Source organism: Saccostrea echinata, unplaced genomic scaffold (assembly GCF_033153115.1).
Source record: "Saccostrea echinata isolate AGI-Se365-2 ecotype Australia unplaced genomic scaffold, CSIRO_AGI_Sech_v1 ptg000012l, whole genome shotgun sequence".
Taxonomy (NCBI): Eukaryota; Metazoa; Mollusca; class Bivalvia; order Ostreida; family Ostreidae; genus Saccostrea; species Saccostrea echinata.
This window is the reverse complement of record NW_026889761.1, coordinates 16,565,812-16,585,698: the sequence shown is the minus strand read 5'-3', so window position 1 is coordinate 16,585,698 and position 19,887 is coordinate 16,565,812. Positions and strand designations below refer to the sequence as shown.

At 31.1% G+C, this 19,887-nt stretch overlaps 3 protein-coding genes and 1 long non-coding RNA gene across 4 annotated transcripts; all 4 read right to left on the bottom strand.

The window, feature by feature from the left end:
• Positions 1 to 246: 246 nt before the first annotated feature.
• Positions 247 to 1,193, bottom strand: LOC133186034 (uncharacterized). The gene is made up of 3 exons (XR_009720994.1): positions 1,118 to 1,193; positions 796 to 942; positions 247 to 648 (listed from the first exon to the last, which is right to left on the bottom strand). It is a non-coding gene; the product is annotated as an uncharacterized LOC133186034 (long non-coding RNA).
• Positions 1,194 to 1,346: 153 nt separating this feature from the next.
• LOC133185082 (baculoviral IAP repeat-containing protein 7-A-like) lies at positions 1,347 to 2,756 on the bottom strand. Its single transcript, XM_061320141.1, has 4 exons — positions 2,588 to 2,756; positions 2,115 to 2,263; positions 1,697 to 1,808; positions 1,347 to 1,504 (listed from the first exon to the last, which is right to left on the bottom strand). The coding sequence occupies exons 1-4, from the start codon at positions 2,721 to 2,723 to the stop codon at positions 1,347 to 1,349; spliced, it is 555 nt and encodes a 184-aa protein (XP_061176125.1). The 5' UTR covers positions 2,724 to 2,756.
• A 2,739-nt stretch (positions 2,757 to 5,495) lies between these two features.
• On the bottom strand, positions 5,496 to 7,478 carry LOC133186033 (baculoviral IAP repeat-containing protein 8-like). The gene is made up of 6 exons (XM_061321311.1): positions 7,312 to 7,478; positions 7,021 to 7,193; positions 6,638 to 6,719; positions 6,366 to 6,506; positions 6,122 to 6,235; positions 5,496 to 5,926 (listed from the first exon to the last, which is right to left on the bottom strand). The coding sequence occupies exons 1-6, from the start codon at positions 7,475 to 7,477 to the stop codon at positions 5,733 to 5,735; spliced, it is 870 nt and encodes a 289-aa protein (XP_061177295.1). The 5' UTR covers position 7,478; the 3' UTR covers positions 5,496 to 5,732.
• Positions 7,479 to 8,987: 1,509 nt separating this feature from the next.
• On the bottom strand, positions 8,988 to 13,771 carry LOC133186032 (uncharacterized). The gene is made up of 5 exons (XM_061321309.1): positions 13,739 to 13,771; positions 12,742 to 12,783; positions 12,161 to 12,227; positions 9,301 to 9,438; positions 8,988 to 9,196 (listed from the first exon to the last, which is right to left on the bottom strand). Exons 1-5 carry the CDS (start codon positions 13,766 to 13,768, stop codon positions 9,126 to 9,128), a joined length of 348 nt encoding a protein of 115 aa, XP_061177293.1. The 5' UTR covers positions 13,769 to 13,771; the 3' UTR covers positions 8,988 to 9,125.
• Positions 13,772 to 19,887: the final 6,116 nt, after the last annotated feature.

Genomic DNA, 19,887 nt, shown 5'->3' with positions numbered 1-19,887 from the left:
GTTTGTGATCTACCTGTTTAAATCATTTTTTACCTTTGAAAAGCCCTATAATTACATGTAATAGTTGCCTTAAAAATGAAAATATTAAAAATGAAATTTTGACATGAATATGAACATAAAGAGCAGTACACTGACAAACAAAATCTTATATTGACGGTTGCAAAATAAAATACATCACATGTAGTGTCTACATTACAAATCTCAGCTCGAATTTTCAAAACACATACATATATCACCATTTTTCGAACCTAGATTTTTTTTTTTTTTTTGAATGCAATAGGTTAGCAGATTGCATATAAAATAAACTCAAAAGTATATCAAAATTGTATAAACCTGTATTTAATAAAAGCTTTTTATCAATATAACTAAATAATATCAACTTGTGTTTTCGATATTCAGTCCCATGAGTATCTTTATGCAGGAGTTGAATCTTTGAACAAAATCAAAACAATTGTTTTATATTTTTGCTTCTTTATAAAGAATGATTTAAAAAAGACTCCTCACCTCGGATTCACTTCATCACGTTAAGTGTATTTTTGTCCTAATTTGTTTTGCTGAGCAATGAAATGAGTTACTATACATGTGTGTCCATGAACGAACTTGTACTTCCTGTCACACTAGTACTGACTGGGAAATACTGCTTACCACCTGTAAAAAAAAAAAAAACAAAAGTAAGGAAGATAATAAGGAAAATACTGTTTACCACCTGTAAAAGATAAAAAGATGGAAAGATAAGGAAAAAGAATTGGGTTGTACCAGTTTAGTCAAAATATATTTCTTTTTATTGTTACATACCGAAAGTCTTTTTTGTCGACGAGGTATACTTAGGAAAGCGGGTTAACTGGACGGCATTTAAGTTTAAAACTGAATTATCTTCCTCAGTTCTAATCGTGACCCCTTGTCCAAGGTCATAAATTGTGGTCACTTCAGGGACAGGGCAATCTGTTGTAATATATACAGAAACACAAAAATTTTAATCTAAATTTATTTACGAATTATTTCACATCAAATACTGAAGACAGTCTAGTAAAAATTATAATTTCAAGGATATTCTCTCTTGATAATTGTTCTAAAAGGAAGTTATTTATGCACATTTTGTATGTATATGAAAACTAACCTTCAAAACCCTCTGCGTCATTATGATTTTTGGTTGTAGATGCCTCTACATGCTTTTTTAAAATTCCATTTTGCGACTGTTGTAATTCCTAATTTGCAATAATGAAATAATAAATAACTTTTAAAATATTTACAATATTTTGCTAATAATTGATCCATCAAATGTTAAATCTTACGAAAGAGTTAAGCTGTCAGATGACAAGACATTTATCGATCTGTTTGACCAGTTTCTAACTTGCCTTTTCGCGCTTGCTCTCCAGTAGCAGCCTCTCTCGGAGGTGGCCACAGTTTGGTTTCCACCGTGCGTGTTCCTGTATAGGAATATCCTGTGCCTCCCAGGAATGCACGTGTATATTACAGCAGTAACACTGCACGTGATCACCATATCCTTAAAAGAATGTTCAACAAATTCGGATTTTTTTTTTCAAGCCATTTTTTAATATGCACAAAAGTGTTAATAAAATTTTCATTAAAAGCAAACAGAAACTTGATATATAGCAATTTTAAAGCAGTTTCTGAAATAAGTTCTAATCTAACTTTGAATATAACACTTTAGATTTTACAATGAAAATTATCCTACCGATGTAGAAAAATCCAGCATTAGCCATTTGTACTGGATCCTGAGACTCTGTTCCAGGCCATGAGGCTGTGAAAGACATTAATCGTTCCTCAAACGAGGAATATCCTACTCTCTGAAATTATTATACACTATTATGGGAAAGGCTGCTTGGAACAAGGGCATAGCTAAACAAAATTGTTTGAAAAGCTTTTAATTTATATTTAAATAGGTGGCAAAATTATTTCTTTAATTAGTAAGTGTATAATGTATCAAAAGTACTCATGCATGTATGTATAAAGGCAGAAATATTTCATGATAGTAGTCATAGTAAAATTTTTGTGAGCTTGATTTTTTTTTATCAAAAACTTTATAAACATTTACTGAGTATCCCAGACATCGTTTGAAATGATAATATAATTTATACCAACGAATGCCTTACCAATTTCTCCTTGTTGTATGCGGAATAGCCTGTTTTAAGATATTCACACTTCGGTCTCCATCTCAAATGTTCAGTCCATGGATCACAGGAGCTATCCCAACATTTGATCCCAACTCCACAGGAGAAACAGCGAACATGATCAGCAGTGTCTGTAAGTTTAATCAAGGGACATTACTCTGGGTGACTTTACGCTGTTAAATGTAAGCGGGGTTATCTCTCTTTTCGTTCATCCATGAAATTAAGTTGTGTTACAATGTAATCTAATCTTGAAGGGAGATCTAATGTTTTAATTGAACACCTTTATGGTGAATCTGATTCCATTTAATCATGACAATATTGATCAAAACGAGGTATTTTAAATTTCTGACAAATTATGATAATCAAATATTGCTTTTCTCGTTTTTTTCCTTTTTCAATATGCATGGAGCCTACAAATTACCTGCATAATACATGTAGGTGGATCTACAAATTACCTGTAGAAAAGAACCCAGCGCGGGCCAGAAGGCGTGGATTCGCTATCCCTGGCCAGTTCTTAAAAGTCTGGAATCTCTTTTCATAAGTCTCGTAGTAAGGAAATGATCGAGTTTTCTTTTGTTTAACTTCTGACATTTACCTGCAAAAACTTCATGATATATACAAGGGTCATTTATTGTGATTCCGTAATGCACAATCTTATCTTTAATGTTTATATACACATATATCTGATTTTACGTTTCGATGATTTAATCTCCCGTAATGCCTATTTTTAAATTTGGAATTTCCCTTCCTGGTACACAAATATATTTAAAGGCGCAGCAATTCAATATGTAATGGCATTTATAACCTTAAAGAAATTAATACATTGACTCAAACTATCAATTCATATTTAACTGATCTATATATTTCGCCTTTCTACTCATTTTAGTGAATGTTAAGTACGAATGACATAAGAAAACAAATCAAACTCCATATTCATAAAATAATGTTTATGATTAGAATTTGAATTTATTAAAATCCCTAAATTCGATGTAATTTTGCGTTGTAACACAAATAAGCTGTATGTATACATACCTACAGTAGAAAGCAACTTGTATCTCTATCGATACTCAATTCGCTCGATTTTCTCAAGTTATCAGACAGGCGTGTTTGCTAAGAAATGAAGCTTATGATTGAGCAATACTAGATATTAATAGACACTGAAATTTTCCAGAGTTGATATTCTAAGATATTGCTGTGTTTTCCTTATCCGTGCTATATTTATCGAACGAAAAACATGTAAAAACATATTTATGACAGTTGCCTTCATTTTTAGCCAGTTTTAAAGTCTAGACTTGCAGCTGACTACATTACATTATAACTTCTGAGAAGAAGCCAAAATCATGCATCATATATATATATTTATATATATCGAAATAATTTTCATAGAGTTGTCTATGGTGAGATAATACAGCTAAAACCTTTTTTACGTCCTTCATAATACATTAACGAAACATATTTTCCTTGATTTATTGCAAATAGAAATAAGAGAAGTAGAATAAAACAATAACTGTGACTAAATTAAACGGATAAATTATATCAATTAGTAAGATAACATAGTTTATTATTCAAATGCGAAAAGAGTACTTAAAATCTTAAAGATATAATGTAAACACACACAAAAATCCTTTAAATATATTTATTTTTGGTATTTACACTGTTGAAGCAAGATTGTGAAATAAAATGCACAATTGAAAAAAAAAAACTTTAAGGAGGGATTCTTGTCTGGTTTCTGACTAAATGGAATATTCAGAGTATATTTGCTTTTATGATTTACATAACTAGTTGTAAGGGATTTAATTTAATGATATTATTCTATATTCCTTCTCATAATCGTTCAACTTTAAATATAAATGGTTAACTGAGTTTGAAATCTAACAGGGACTATATTTTTGGAGGATCCGGAACGGCGGCGCATGTAAATATACAGAATAATGAATTTATTTAATTCAGTTAATTTTTTTTTAATTATAAAGGACTTGAAGAAATTTTCTGAAGGTACTGAAAATAATAACTATGAACTAAAGCTTTAGATTATGTCAAATAAGTATGATTTTCTATTTAAAAAAAAAAAAAAAAAAAAAAAAAAAAAAACTTGTAAGCTTTTGAAAGTTTCCAATCAAAGAAACCATTTACTAAGCCAAAAATCAGTAAAAAGTGTTTTTATTTTCCCCCTCTTACTAAACGGTCAAAACTTTTTGTCTTTGTATCTTTTGATTCTTTGTACGACTACTTCACCATGTGTGAAAATAAGAAAAATTTAAATATAAGAAGCACATTAAAATAACTTATATTCCCTAAACAATTTTTTAAAAAAAAAATAGAGGAAATTCGGAAAACATCGTTTTATCGGCTCCGCTTATACATCGTCGGTAATACTCAGTTTGCAACCGTTAAATCAGCATTAACGGTCGCAATTCACTAATTTAATCTTTTGAAATAGAACTAGGCATTACATGATTGGCAACAGAATTTTTTTTTTCTTCATGTCAAGAAAAAGCATATTACCTTGACCTGACTTTGCTCCTGAAATAAAACGGTAAAGTTTATTCTTAGTAATATTATCTTCTTGAATCTGTAAAAAAATTATTATTTTTTTTTTTTTTAATATAATAAAATGAGGAAGAATCCCTCCTTAAGGCGTTGTTAAATTCAGGAGAAAAGATGAACTGATGAAAGGGTTCTGGAGAAACCTTGTGCATGGTATAAATCAGCCTACTCTCTTTATATGAAGTATAATTATTCAAGTATTATTACCAGAATTGTTAATGTTTGCCGGATTACTTTCTTTTATCGTTCTTCTTTTTTTTTTAAATGTCTGACTTTTTCTTTAAGAAAATACTAATAAAGATTAAGTCTAAGAAATTAAATATCACTTATTTTTTAAAGAAACACTCGACAATTCTCGGGTCTCTTGAAAATGAAAAAAAGTAAAGAATACGAGCTTAAGAAAAACCAGTTACTTACTTTCACTGGCCTCAAGAAAATAAACTAAGTACAGACGTGGGTAAAAATTTTGATTTTAAATATCTTGAGTTTTGTTTACATAGTTGCATTAAAAAAATTTAAAATGTGCGTTATACACCATTGAATTCATAAACATGTTGAGAAGTATAACTCATTGCCATTTTTTTTTTTTTTTTTTTTTTTTTTTTTTTTTTTGATATAAAATTTTTACGTTAGTGTATTCTAAAAAAAAAAAGAGGGAAAAAAATGTAACAGAAATCTATTTATTGCACATAAAACTGCATAAAACAATCATTTAAACAACTTATCCATTGTTTTATAATTTGAGTATTTAAGATTTGATAAGACAACACATCATTATTTATATACTTGAATAAATGAATGACCTGTCTTAAAAATCAAGTGTGCATATTAATTAATAAAGTCATCAAGACCACGTATCAAAACCAGCATATTTTCTTTAGGTATTATTACGCATGCGTGAGTGCCCGAAGTTGATTGAACAATATGGTTATCAAATTAATGTAGTTTAATTAAATGTAACTTCGGGACTTTTTCGCAGAATGCACAGTGACATTTCGCTTCAACTTGCTTCCAGCGTTGATTTTTAAGTTCAGCAGATAATCGAAATCACGTTCAAGTCCCAAACGTCACCCTTGTTGACCCTTTGATCTGTTGGCGACACATTGGACACTTCTTTAGAGCTGGAGCACATTGTGCACAACAAACCAGATGTCCACACGGAAGGAAAACTATGGCAACTGTTTTTTCGCAACATATCTTACACGTGTGTGCTTCTCGCATAGATTCGTTTTCCTTTTTCATTTCGTCTGAAATTTAAAATTCATTTATTAGAAACAATTTACATCATTTATTTATAATTTTTAAATGATTTTTCACCAGTGAAGAGAAAACAGAAAATGTTTAAAATAACCTTTTAATCTAAGTTATTGCGAAAATTGAAAAAATCTGAGAATCCTGTTTTACAGACATATTTTTAAAAATATGTGAAACAATCCACACACCATTCGATAGCTGCCTCGATTTGGATTTGGCATTTTTACTGTTAGTTACACATCCTTCATCCTCTAATCTAAAAATTTCCTCCAAAATGAGGGATCCCGTAAGGTTTTTCCATCCTATAATTAAAATAAATACAGAGATATATAATTACGACCCATTTCTCATGAACATAATTATTAGTTAAATAGTAGATATATTTTTCATTTAATTAGGTGAATTAACTGTATAAATGAAAAAGTGAACCACCTCCAACTTGTGGAATAATATTTTCTATCGCTTCTTTGATGGTTTTTGGAAGATACCCAAACTCTAGCACACTTTGTGCTGCGTCTGTAAGAAGTGGGTTTTTTTCGTAAGTGGACTCGGGGTATTCGTATAAATCACTCTCTAAAAATAGAAATGATACAACATACAAATTTTCTAAAGAAATTATATAAAAATTCAAAAATCAAATTGAATATATTTGGGTTTTTTTCCTCTTAAGAAATGTAAATAAATTCAATTTAATTTTAACCTACGTTTTATTGCTCTATGTGGTGGACAGTCTTGTTCAATATCGTTTACTTGCAATCTGTTGGAATATTCATTCCCTGTGTCAGCCTTAAAAAGAAAAGAATAAAACTATTAATTTGAAATAAATAAAACAGATCTGTTCTTTAAAAAAGTGATCCAACGTAATAAGAAATTTGAATATATGTAAAATAATTTATGTAAAATAAAAAAAAATAATTAGAGGGGGAAAAAAAAGAATTAAAATCCAAACATTTTTATTCATTTATTTATTTATTTTTATTTCTTTATTTATCTATTTTTTACTTATTTATTTCTTTATTTATATATTTATTTTTTTTTTTACATTATCATTTTATTATTTCTTATTTGTGGTTCTTCTAGTAATTACCTCTTCTCTCCGTGCAGCCTCTTGAACTTGTGCAATGAATTCAGCAGAAGTATTGTTTACTACAAAAGGACAACTTGGCCTCCATCTTGCATGCTCCACCCAGGGGTCATCTTCGGGGTCCCAGTTTCTTAACCCCACCCCACACTGAAAACAGCGCACTGAGTCTTCTACCTCTAAAATAAGTAGATTAAGAAATTAGTTGAAAACTCACCTGTAGGAGTAAACTTCATTAAAATATAAATTATTTTTTTCTGAATGTGCATATTTTAGTGCGTTTTAGGAATGGCTTACTAATTGAAAAGAATCCTGCCTCTGCGAGTTTTTTGGCCTGAACATTTATTGGCCATGATGCAAATGTTTGGATCCTCGCCTGAAGGTCCCTGTATTCAAAATGTTTAGCAGGAAGCCTTCTTTTCAACTGGCCGGCATAACTCTGTCGGATGATGTTCCCGGTCATATTGGAAGAGAAAATCTAATGTCAGTGGTCCGAAACTTTATATATATACACTTTGTCAGAGCACATTTAAATACCACGCAAGAGATCAGAATAAGTTTGGGAAAATTCCTTCTTCTAAATATAGTAACCGGCGATAAATATATATATAGCAATTAGTTTTACTACGTCCATTTGATTTCATGTTGTGTTCTAAGATTTATTTGATATTAAACATACACAAATATATTTCAGCTCTAATAAAAGATGAAAAAAGTGTTGTTAACCTAAACAGAGTTTACTGCTGACATGCGCAAATCCAGGAATTTTTTTCTAAAGGGGGGGGGGGTCCACCCCAGTCACAAAAATACATCCAATCCAGAAATTTCTTAACAATTTTTAGGAAATAAAAACGACGTAAAGTCCATTTCCACGAGTAAAAAAGTAGATCATGTGAGGATTGCCCCCTGTCTGTTTAAAAAATATGTATGAATTGAAGCTTTATCCAAGTATCAGTGGGCCATAATTTTAATACAATAAGTTTCATCCAAAAATCGACCCCCCCCCCCCCCTCAACCCCCAAGAAAATTATAAACTTGATCATTTCATCACATATAAGTAATAACTGAGAAAATATTAAAACTGTATACCTGTAACATTTTACAGAAAGGTTTATTATTCTAAAAAAAAAATCTTATAATTCTTGCTGAACAATTACAAAAGTAAACATTGAGTTTTATTCCTTCAGACTTTCTATAACAGGAGAATTCAGGGTTCTTTTTAAAAAAAAAAATCAATGTTGTGTGAGATACCGACGTGTAACATTCGTCGAATTACTAATCCAAGCCAATGGAAATCACTCTGGAAACCCTGTAGTTACTTACTGGTACTTTCATTAGTTTTCTTTTATTTCTTGGTATTGCAGTTCTTTAGATAAGAACTCCGATCTTTGATTTAAAATCAATTTTGAAATAGTTTTCACAGTATTGAATTATCTTTTTATAGAGCAAGGAACAAGCTTAAAAATATCAATATATCTGTGTGTTTTTTATTTCTTAAAGAGGTCTTTTGAATTTCTTCCTTTGTTTCATCCAACATGAAGGTTCTTATATAATATGTCTTGAGTTTCTTATGTCATAAATTAATATGAAAATACGAATTATATATTTCAGCATGCAAAAATATTTTCAATATCATAACACTTTTTGTTTTGTTACACACAATTGGTAACACATTGATTAATATCTCAGATGTCACCAAAAAAAAACAAACAAACAAAAAAACAAAAAACAAAAAAAACTAAACTTTTTTACTCTCCTCCAATATCATGTTTTACCCAATAAACATTACATACAAAAGACAATAGTTATTGAATATGTCTTGAAATTTGGTAGACTGATATCCAGAATGTTCAAGAGCTGTCCGAGGTTATCACATACAAATAACCTAATTCATTTTGATCTATTTCAAACAAATAACAAAGAACAAATGCTTACAGGTAATACAACTGTAAAATACTTTTATTTGACTGAACACATTTTGGTAAGTAAACTTGAACACACTGTGGTAGTAATAAATTTTACAAAAAGAATTCTAATATGTTTTGATACTTGTCAATTGAACATTTAAAAAACGTTTATTTGAATTTCATAATTAAATAGTTCTCGATTCATCATTTCTTTGCAGCCTGAGATCTCAAAATCTCTTCAACAAGTTCTTGTGCAGTCACATCCTTTCCAGCCTCTGCAAATAATAAAATATGTCAACTTTACTGTTATTTAGTCAAAGTCTAACCCACTTAAACGCAAAAGATTCACCAAATTCTCACCCAACTTCGCATAGCATACTTTTTTGTAATAAGTAATCAAACGCTTTATTTATATCATCTGTCAAAAATCCCATCCCCTGTGCTTTAGATTTTGCATTGATACTTGTTTGTGTCGGCTCAGATCCATATATTGTGAAACCAGTAGCACCAATCACATCTAAGAGTCAAAAACATATAATTATTAGCTGTGTATGAAAAAGATAAACAGTATATACATGTATGTACGAGGGTTGCTCGTCTTTCTGGCATCTTTTTTAGTAAACGTCATTTTATATTCAAATTTGATAAACATCTTTTCACAATAAATTCGTATGGTTTGAATTTAAATTTTCATATATACCATGATATAATATTTTGAACGTATTCAAAATCTAAAACTGTCAAAATTAATAGGATCACGGAGCAAGTATAATTTAGTAATTTACGAAACATACGCATGATAATGTCTATATATAGTCATATCTTTGTAAAATGGCGTAAAAACGGGAAAAAACTAGTCTTGCTACATTAATTGCTACATTTTTTCATTTGCCAAATTTTGACCTAATATTTAGCTTCGTTTAAAAGAAATCAATGTAAGCAGATGTGTAGGAAAGTGTTGGAGCAAGCAGAAAATACCTCGAAAGTGTACTATGGCCGATTCCGGTCGATCGTCACTTTACATTAACGTTCTGTGTGTAACATGTACAACATTTCACTGAAAACTTACTGACACTTTAATCCTTAAAGTAAAAGTGTACAAATTGTACAGTGGCATTGCAAAAATTCCATGTACACTCTACACCAACGTTTTGTATGAAAAGTGTCAGGAAAAGTGTTATGTACGCGTATACTCTACATCTGAAAGTTGTAACTAGTATCAGAACAGAACGGGCGTTTCTTTGTGTTGCCCCCGCAAAGTGCCTCTTTGTTCACATAGTTCTGGGGAAATGCTGACAAGGTTCCTTGGTAATTAAATGAATACTCACAAAGCTTTTATTTTAAAATTGATGTTTTTATATAGAGAGAGTGAACATGTCTCACCCACGCGGTATCTTTTTTTTCAGTGGATAACATTCTTAACCAGTATTCTGAACGAAGTAATACCTACGGTGGGAATTGAAAATAGCGCAAAGTATGCATGTAGTAGATGTAGTATAAAACTAGTGTTTCATGAAAGGTAAAATAGGACATTCAATTGTATTAAACTTACTTAAACGGGTCTAATTAGCAGAATTTGAAACCGAAGTTTTTGAAAGTAATTTTTATAATATTGCTATTAAGAAAAGGCTTAAAAGAATGGGTATACTTCCAGTAGCAAAGATCAAACAGTTCATTTAGTTTCGGAAGTGAAAATCTTGTTATATATGGATGAAAGTTTATAATGCATTTCAAAAGTTATAAGGTGAAACATTATTTTAATTTGGCAGCAATAATTACAGGGCATTTCCACACAATGTGAATGAAAAGCAGAAATGTTTTTGGTGTGAAAATTATCACTTTCCATTTATCTTGACTGGGAAACTCTATTGCGGATGTACCTCTCCTACTGGCCAGCAGACTCGTTTTTCAAGCTGTGTCCTAAATAGCATTTTCGATAGAAATTATACCAAAATTATCACGGTCTGCTCGAGTACATCCCTATGTGAACTCCAAGAGGCACCTTGCGGGGAAAACACACGAAGAAACACTGATTTTGTTTTGACCTTAATGCCATCTTTAGATGTAGATTGTACATGAATCTTTTCCTGACACTTTACACACACAACGTTGGTGTAGAGTGCACCTAAAATTTTGCAATGACGCTGTACACTTTTACTTTTATATTTAGGTGTAACGTGCGATAAGTGAGTTTTCAGTGAAAAGTTTGTTCATATTACTCACATAATGTTAGTGTAAATTGATGGCCGGTGTCGGCCATTACAAAAGTGAGCCGTGCATACACTGTCCGCAAACTTTTCGAACAGCCCTCATATGTTGAATACCGTAAATCTGGAAATTTTTACGTCGATTTATTTTTGCGAATCTGGGTCAAAAAGCTGTTGATTAATTTTTACGTTTCAAAATTTTGCGAATTGCCATTGGTGTTCCATTGAAAAGCGCTTAAAATTTTCAAAACAGTTAAATACGTAACGCATGTACATACAATAAATCACGCATGTACTCGTACATACAATATTAAGCGATACCAACGCTCAATAATCAGATTATAAATTACGCATATATACATACAATAAATTACGCATGTACATACAATATTAAATGATTGCAACGTTCAATAATCAAATAAAAAATATTAAAAGTGATAAAATATCTAAACTGTTTAAAGTTGTCATAACATTTTATTAAATCACACATTAAAAAATATTAAAAGTGATAAAATATCTTAACTGTTTAAAGTTGTCATAACATTTTATTAAATCACGCATGTACATAATGTAGATAAAACGATGTCAGCTTTAAATGACCTTCAGATAAAAACATTCTCTACCGGGTATATAAAGAGAAAAATGTCTAATTGATATTGAATTACAAAATATATACATGTATAAAACTGGCCTCTCTTTCTTGGAGAAATAATTTAAAAGAGACATGAATGCACTCTCCATGCACGGATTATCACGGGTAATTAGCTTTAGTATAAACAGGTTTTTTTAAATTGGCTACTGCTTATGAATTCACTGAGTTAAAAAAAAATAGCCACCAATTTTTTGTTTACATTTTTTTGTTGTTGATTTATTTTTAAGAAAAATATTTTTGCGAATGCAATGCACACGCAAATTTGCTAAAAAATTATCTACAGTAAAAATTTCCAGATTTACGGTATACTAAACGAGGAATTTAAATTTGTTCAAAATTGGAATGTATGTAGGCCTATTTAAGAAAAAAAATAAAATTACCTCCCAAAACCTGTTCAGATGGAACGCTTTGTCCCTGAGGAACTTCGAACGGCAATGCGTCTGTTACCTGTTGCAAGAACCAACTAAATTTCCAATTATTTTGTTTGGTTTTAAAATGTTCTTTTCAGAAAGAGTTGACTTCAGGTGAACAGGTATATTTGTTTTAGATGTTTTTATTTAAAAAATCTTATATCATTTGTTTTGTTGTTGTTGATGTTTTGTTGTTGTTGTTGTTGTTGTTGTTGGTTTTTTGTTTTGTTTTGTTTTTTTGTTTTTTTGATATATTTTATTGGCGTATAAAAAATAGTCCAAATTTATTTTAAATCAAATAATACCGGTATTGCTGACGAAACAATGGTTTGTGATATCGACGTATTGGGTTCGGTGAAATTATGAAATTGGAGATCACTTTAACAAATAAATTGCGATTACACTCAATCTAACATCACTTATAAGTATATAGTTTTACAATATATAAATGGGTATAAATGAAATCAAAGCAAAATAAAAAAGACCTTCATTAATTGATATTTCCTCTTTCACATAGCCATATATATATGACAAAAAATAATATTACTCACTACATCACTGATGCGACTTTGATATTCCTGGTCAACTTTTCTCTGGAAAAGAACGTTAAGGAGTTTCCTTAAAGTAAATAATACTCGATATCTAATTACAGAATGACGCACAAAGCATCCAGAGGGAACTTCTAATCCGCGTTTGATTATTGGATGTGTCATCTTAGGTTATTATGAATTTTGAGCTTCAGTGTGGCCAAATTGGTTTTAATTAATTAAGCTTAAAATGTTATAACTAGTCAAACGAACAGAAGCGAAAACTCACACAGAAGTACAGAAGGGGGGTACTGCTCACATAGAGGTAAGTGGGGGGATCTTAAGAACATTACATTTTGTTATACCTTTAAAAATCGTTTCCTCCATATTCATTCCTATGTAAATCTATCCTAACAAAGTCTTTTACTGAGCGGTCCAAAAAAATCGATGTTGGACCGCTGAGTAAAACATTGGAATATAACATAAAAATTGATATTTTTTTATTCATCAATCAATGGTGAAAGCATCATCAATTTGGCCATAACAGATAAAAGTAGCAAAACTATGTACATGTATCTGTATTTTCTTATTTTTTTCCACTTGTAATGCAATGTTATGTATTACGATTTAAATTTTCTTATTCACATGGATTTTAAGAGCCGGGGTCATTTTAAGACGTCGAAAAATGAAAACCTGTCATTATTCTACAGGGCTCGGCGTTCGTCTTTACACCGTAGAAAATGTAATACACTTCTTTTCTACGGGCGGATTTAGAGGGGACCCTAGGGTTCCTCCTTTTGTGACCAAAAATTAAATCAAGATGAAAAAATACTTCTTTTGGCCTGGACACACTGGAAGCCTTAGCTAGGGAAGCCCCCAGACCCTAGGCCTATTGCCCCACCCCTTTTCAGGAATCCAGGATCCGCCACAGCTTTCATTATACTAACACTTTATCAAATTATCTTTTTTAAATTGCAAATTGGATTTTTGTCGATATGCAGATAATGACCCAGGACCATACCTTTACCGTGTCTTTGCTTTTTCTATTCATGCTGTTAAAGGAAGGAATACTGATTAGTACAACTGGAAAAGAACAAAATTGACGTGCAAATTAGAAAGACATATACTCGTACTATTATACCATTATTCTGCTCTTTCACTTTTTGTTACTCTTTCACGCTAGAGTAGGTCTAATTTTAAAAGGTTTTTAGAATTAGTTATTTCTGGGCCATAGCGTAAAAAGTTATTTTATTTTTAGAATAGGTATTTCCTTAAAAAAAAAAAAAAAGAGCAAAATAAAAACACATTCAGGAATTTCATTCAAGTTGCTTTGATAGAGATTATATCTTTTCAAATGTTTTATACTGTGATATGAACTGCTATCTTATATATAAAAAAAATTATCAGAAGCGCTTACCTGACAAAATCTCTCTATTACGCGTAAATAAGTTATATATGTTTGCGTGAAAATGAGCATGCGTAAGGCAGATTTACTTATTTATAGCATCTTATGTAAGTCATCAATTTAAAATGTGAAGAACATTGGTGTTTAAAAAGTTATTTTTAAGACATTTTCGAATAAATGAAAAATGTATATTAAAAAATTAAAATAATCTTTTTTTAATTCAAGGCATGCTTTTAAAATGGTAAACACAAAATGTACGCTGAAGAAATACTTATTCACATTTGTTGATATTAATTAATTCAAGGTCGGTTACTCTTATAAGTATTATTGTATCGATGTTTCTAACATCATTTTTTTCTGACAAACTAAGAAAAAAAATAAGATTAATAGTCCTGCTGGTCTTTCCAGAGAAGCATTGGGCTTGACTTCCTTTGAACTGATAAATTCACAGAATACACGATTATTATAAATCTTACCATCTGCGACAACTATTTCTTAAAAATTGATTATATACATTGTATACAAGTATATATACTTTTCCTGAGAATATTTTATTTTATTATTTGCTTCTCCAATCAAAAATCGAAATTACAATCAACATGAATGTCATTATTATGGACAGATGATACAAACAAATTATTGGATTGATATATATTTTTGGACCAATTTTAATTGCATGTAACTAATGGAAATATTAAATTTCTAAAATATTTAGAAATTGTAAACTTTTTATGATGTTCAAAATGCTTTCTTTTGTACCGTCATTCTTTTAAATCTATAAACGTTTTAATCACTTTGTGGAATATTATTGTGAAATCTTGAATGAAAATTTAAAATTTATGCGGTTAAAATAATTCGTTTTACTTACAGAAACATGGTTTTCCTGTTATTTTCATGCTTTTTGTGTAAAGTCTGTTAGTTTCATTCGTCCATAATTAGGTTCAAACAATTTTATTATATATGAAATTATTATTTAAGAGATTTTTAAAGGACACCTAACCATAGCCAACTAATATATTTACTAGTACTGTATAGCATTTATATCACGTAAAATACAATAAAAGTTATTCCAAGGCACTTAAACATTAATATAAAAAATTTTGTAAAAAAAAAAAAAAAAAAAAAAAAAAAAAAAATAGATAAATAATGAATAAAATAAAAGTAAAGAAGGATAACCCCAAAACAAACAGCAGCAATAATACTCAAACATCTATGTAGGAGGCAAAGAAAAGTTACTCAAGATCTTTGCTTGAAACATGCTGTTTTACATACTACTCTGATCGATCCTTTGATTAAATATATTGGACATTTCATAAGTGCTGGTGCACACTGAGCATCAGAAAGATTATGCCCACACCGAAGAAAAATTTTTCTGAGTCAACATCAGTTGAAATTCCTTGAAACTTCACTCCAATTTCCAGGTCTTAAAAACTAAAGGATACAGATTTTTAAATTATCAGACTAGCTGGATACAGTTACATGTACCTACACTAATCATTTAAGCTTGCATTTTTGTAACAACGGCCAATGGTCGTATCATGTTAATACACTCCTGGCTCCGGGATCATGAAACATCTTAAGCTTAAGTCAAAATCTTTATTTTATGCTAAAATGATGTAGAAGTCAAGCAGACCAAAATTAAAATATTTTTCAACATTGCTTCACAAAAGTGTTGTTTTCTGCAAATTTAGAGATTAATTCAATAATTAAGAAATATTTTACAAGCGACTGAAAATTTGACTTAAGTCTAAGTCTGTTTCATGATCCTGCTATAAAAATCTATCTAAAAATCTATCATAATAATTTGTTCATTTTAATTTGATATAATTAGATTAGAGGACGTTAGCCATATTAAATATTTATTAGCAAGAAAACGCATAGTTGTCCGATGTTTCCAGCTCTAGCCACGTGGAGGCCTCCTCTATACATGTAGAGCCACTTTTTTTTTTTTTTTTTTTTTTTTTTTTTTTTTTTTTTTTTTTTGTTTGGTATTTTGTTTTTTAGAAGCATGGTGTGATTCTAAGTCAATTGTTCAAGGAATCTGCACCAGATGTTGTTTCTATATTTGAATGTCATGGGCACCAGCGTCTTCACTGTTTTTCCTGTCACTGTCTCGTACACGCCTGTGCTCTGCCTGTCGACGTTTTCATTCCAGTGGCAGATAGCTAACGATGTCCTCATCTTGTAGGAATCATCCCCAAAACTTATTCTCTTGTCATGAAAAATGTTGAGGACGTTGCTGAAGGACTCCACGTAATAAGTGTCCATGGCAAAAACATAGTCCTCGGGGCATTTATACACGACCGTCTTCCTGACTGCGCTGTTCAGCAGATTCTCGGCAACCGGATCTCTGATCAAAATTTTGCTTGGCTCATAGTTTGGGTCAGTGCGGCAGCGGCTCACTTCGGGACAGTTATAGTGAATGTTCTTAAGATTATCGTAACAAAAATTGCATAAAAATAGAATATTGTGGAATTTATGAATCTCGAGGGTGAAGTAGGAAATGTATTAAGGTTTAGCCGATCGCGCAGGATAAATATAGAAAAAACAGATGCTGGGCAGGAGTGCAGGATGAACTTTTCACCGCTGATAAGTAACTCCATGAAGTTTGCTGTTTGTTTGTAGATTAAGAAAAGTCAAGATTATGCAAAAAGTTCAAAAAGAATTTTAAAGTGCAATTTAAGATTAAAAGAGAGTTTAAGGACGGATAATGTCAATTTAAATTCAGAGCAAAATTAAAAGTCATTAATACAAATTTTGAAGAAATACTCAAATATGCAAGGCATGTACGGGCATGTACGGGGGTATAAATGTAGCACAGTGAGACATATCCAGCCGGTGGTCTGCTGGATTTTGTCTCTTTCTGGTTGCATTTATACAGGTAAGATATTTTTGTAGACTTACGCGATTTTTGTTAAATTGGTAAAATTTTCAGATGGCTCAATGTATTTACAGGTTAATATATTTCATAATCTAAAAGTAATGTTTCTTATTTATTATAATGTTTATTATATTGTGCATTGTGTATCTTTAGTAATTGTAAATAATTAGAATGTATGTGTTAATTTAATAAAGGATGGTCTGCTGGATTTTGTCTATTTCTGGTTGCATTTATACAGGTTGGGTAACAGCTAGGGCCACTTCCCATAACCTGTGATGCGTTATGGACAGGAAGGGAGTAATATGAATCCTAGGAAGAGTAGATTCAAACTGGAACGTCATTTTGAGAAATAAAGGAATATTAATAATCCAGCTAACTTGGGTCAATCGGATCAAGACCAGGGGATTGAAGGAATTGTTCCCCTGTGTCTAAAAACCCAGAGCCATCAGACGACAAAATAGACAATCTTTTCCCAGAAAACCAGACACACTCGGGGTAAGAGGACCAGATACACCTTGGGCAGGATCAAGAGAAAGACCTAGAGAAGCCAATTTCGCAGGTTGCAAAAACAAACTCCCATATTTTTTTGGTTACATATGATTTTTTTTTATCAATCTCATTGTGTGTTTTATCCCCGAGCCTTAAAAAATCATACCCAACCACAAATCATGAGAGATCCTATATGTCCAATTTGCCTTTGTCTTTGTCTTTTATTTTTAGTTTATTGTCCTCATCTTGTATATTTAGTTTATTGTCTTTGTTTTGTGCGTGTCTTCATTTTTTTTCATTTCATTTTGCACAGCATTCATGGTAAAAATTCAGTTAACACTCACTCTTTTGCACGTAATCTTGATTCTCACGTACTTAGGTGTTTATGAAATATATGTGACCTAGGAAATTATACGTAAAAACATAAGGGTTACTCCGGAATAAATAATATGATGATCAAAATGTCTGCGGCCAGTTTGAGCTTACGGGTGTCAAAGGACTTCAATGTTAAATACTTGATAAACTTATATCTCCTGGACAATACAAATAAGTGATTAAATAATTGATAAATAGTTCTGTTGTAAATATTATGTAATTGTATGTAATTTGCTGTTTTGTACATATTAGACAGTTAGCGGCTGGCCTTCGCTAAGACAGCCACGCTGGACACGCTCATGTACAGTTAGAAGAAAATCAAAAAGGAAGCAAACCAGAGACAGAGAAAGAATTGTCAAATTTTGCAAGAATCGTCAAGAAAAATCAACGTTAAGTGAAATGCCATTCTCATCTGTTAGTATTATTGAAATTCACACTGAAACTTTGGAGACTCAAGTTAAAAAATTCAAAGACCAGGCAGCATCGTACAAATCAGACGCCCAGTATTATCAAACCAAGTGGTTACGTGAGCGGCAAATGTCTCTAACTCGGTTCTTAGAAAAAGACAAAACTATCAAAGAACACTGGGAAAAACTCTCAACTGTAGAAAAGGACCTTGAGGAATCGAAAAAGGTGATAACTTTCAAAAGGGCACGAAAAAGAAACAGGAACATATTAATTCATTCCTGAAAGAGTTTCATTCCTCAAGGAAAGCAATCTACAGTGGACCACCCCGTGTCAGAAGTATGCTTAACAACACTAGACAAACTTGGAAACACGAGGACATGTTTCGGGGGGCAAAGGGGTACTGTGACCGTGTGAAATAAACACATTGTTGAGTAACATTAATTGTCTTTGATAGTGCTAATTATACATAATAGACCTTGACCACAAGACATTTGATGCCACCTGAACCTGAGTGAATATGTTAATTACTATTCAATTTTATTAATTATGTCAGTTTTGTCCTTCTGCTTAGAGTCACTCTTCATTTTAATTGTTTCTATCATCCTTGTTAGAAATTGGTTGTTTCTTACAAGATCGTCAGTTGGAAACTGGACCTTGCACTGTCCACGCCGACTCTCACATCGTGTAGAAAACGCCAAGTTTTGGATCGTAATAAATTATTAAACGAAGTACCGACCTGTATATTTCTACCGGTCATATTTGGTGGAGAATTTATTGCCGTAAATTTGGAGTTCCGTCTTTATATATCTGCAAAGATTGATGCACAATTTAGACGGTTATATATACTTAAAGCATGAAAACCGTCCAAACTTTATGAAATGCTTACACCATGAAGTGTGTGACAAATTGAAAGTTGAATATACAAAAGTGAACAGAGTAAGTCTCTTATACAAAGTCAATCGTATAAGAAAGGAAATAGATTAACTCAAGAAATACAGCAATAAAGACAAAATAAATGCATACTTAAGCAATATCTTTGAATTACCACAAACCAAAAACTCATTGATAAGTAATGGAAGTGGAGAGGAAGTGGAGAACAGGGAAATTCGAAAAGAGGATTCATCAAAGGAACTGAGAGAAATGAAGGAAGATGAACTTTTGAAGGAGAAACTCAAAATTATATCGGAGCAGAATATTGTGAATGAACACCTACGGAGAGAGAACACAGCTCTTAAAGACAAAATAAGAGCTTTTAATGTTAGAAATACAAACAGAAAATTAAAAAAAAAAAAAAACAAGAAAATATAAAAAAAAAAATTAGAAAATGTTATTAAAAAAATGAAGACAAAAGAAAATGTTGAAAAAAATGATAAAAGTGTAAAGTGCAATGCTATGAAAACAGTTCTTGCAGACTTGAAGAAAGAAATATATTTTTTAACGTCAGAAAAAGAAATAATTGTGATGATGATGATGTTGTACATATAAAAAAAATATTGATTTTAGAGACAATGGTAAAGGGAAACCGAACAATTTTAAATTGAGAAACATATATTATAATTTTAGAAGTAGAAATATAGCTTTAGTACATATTGCCCCAATTATTAAATCTGTT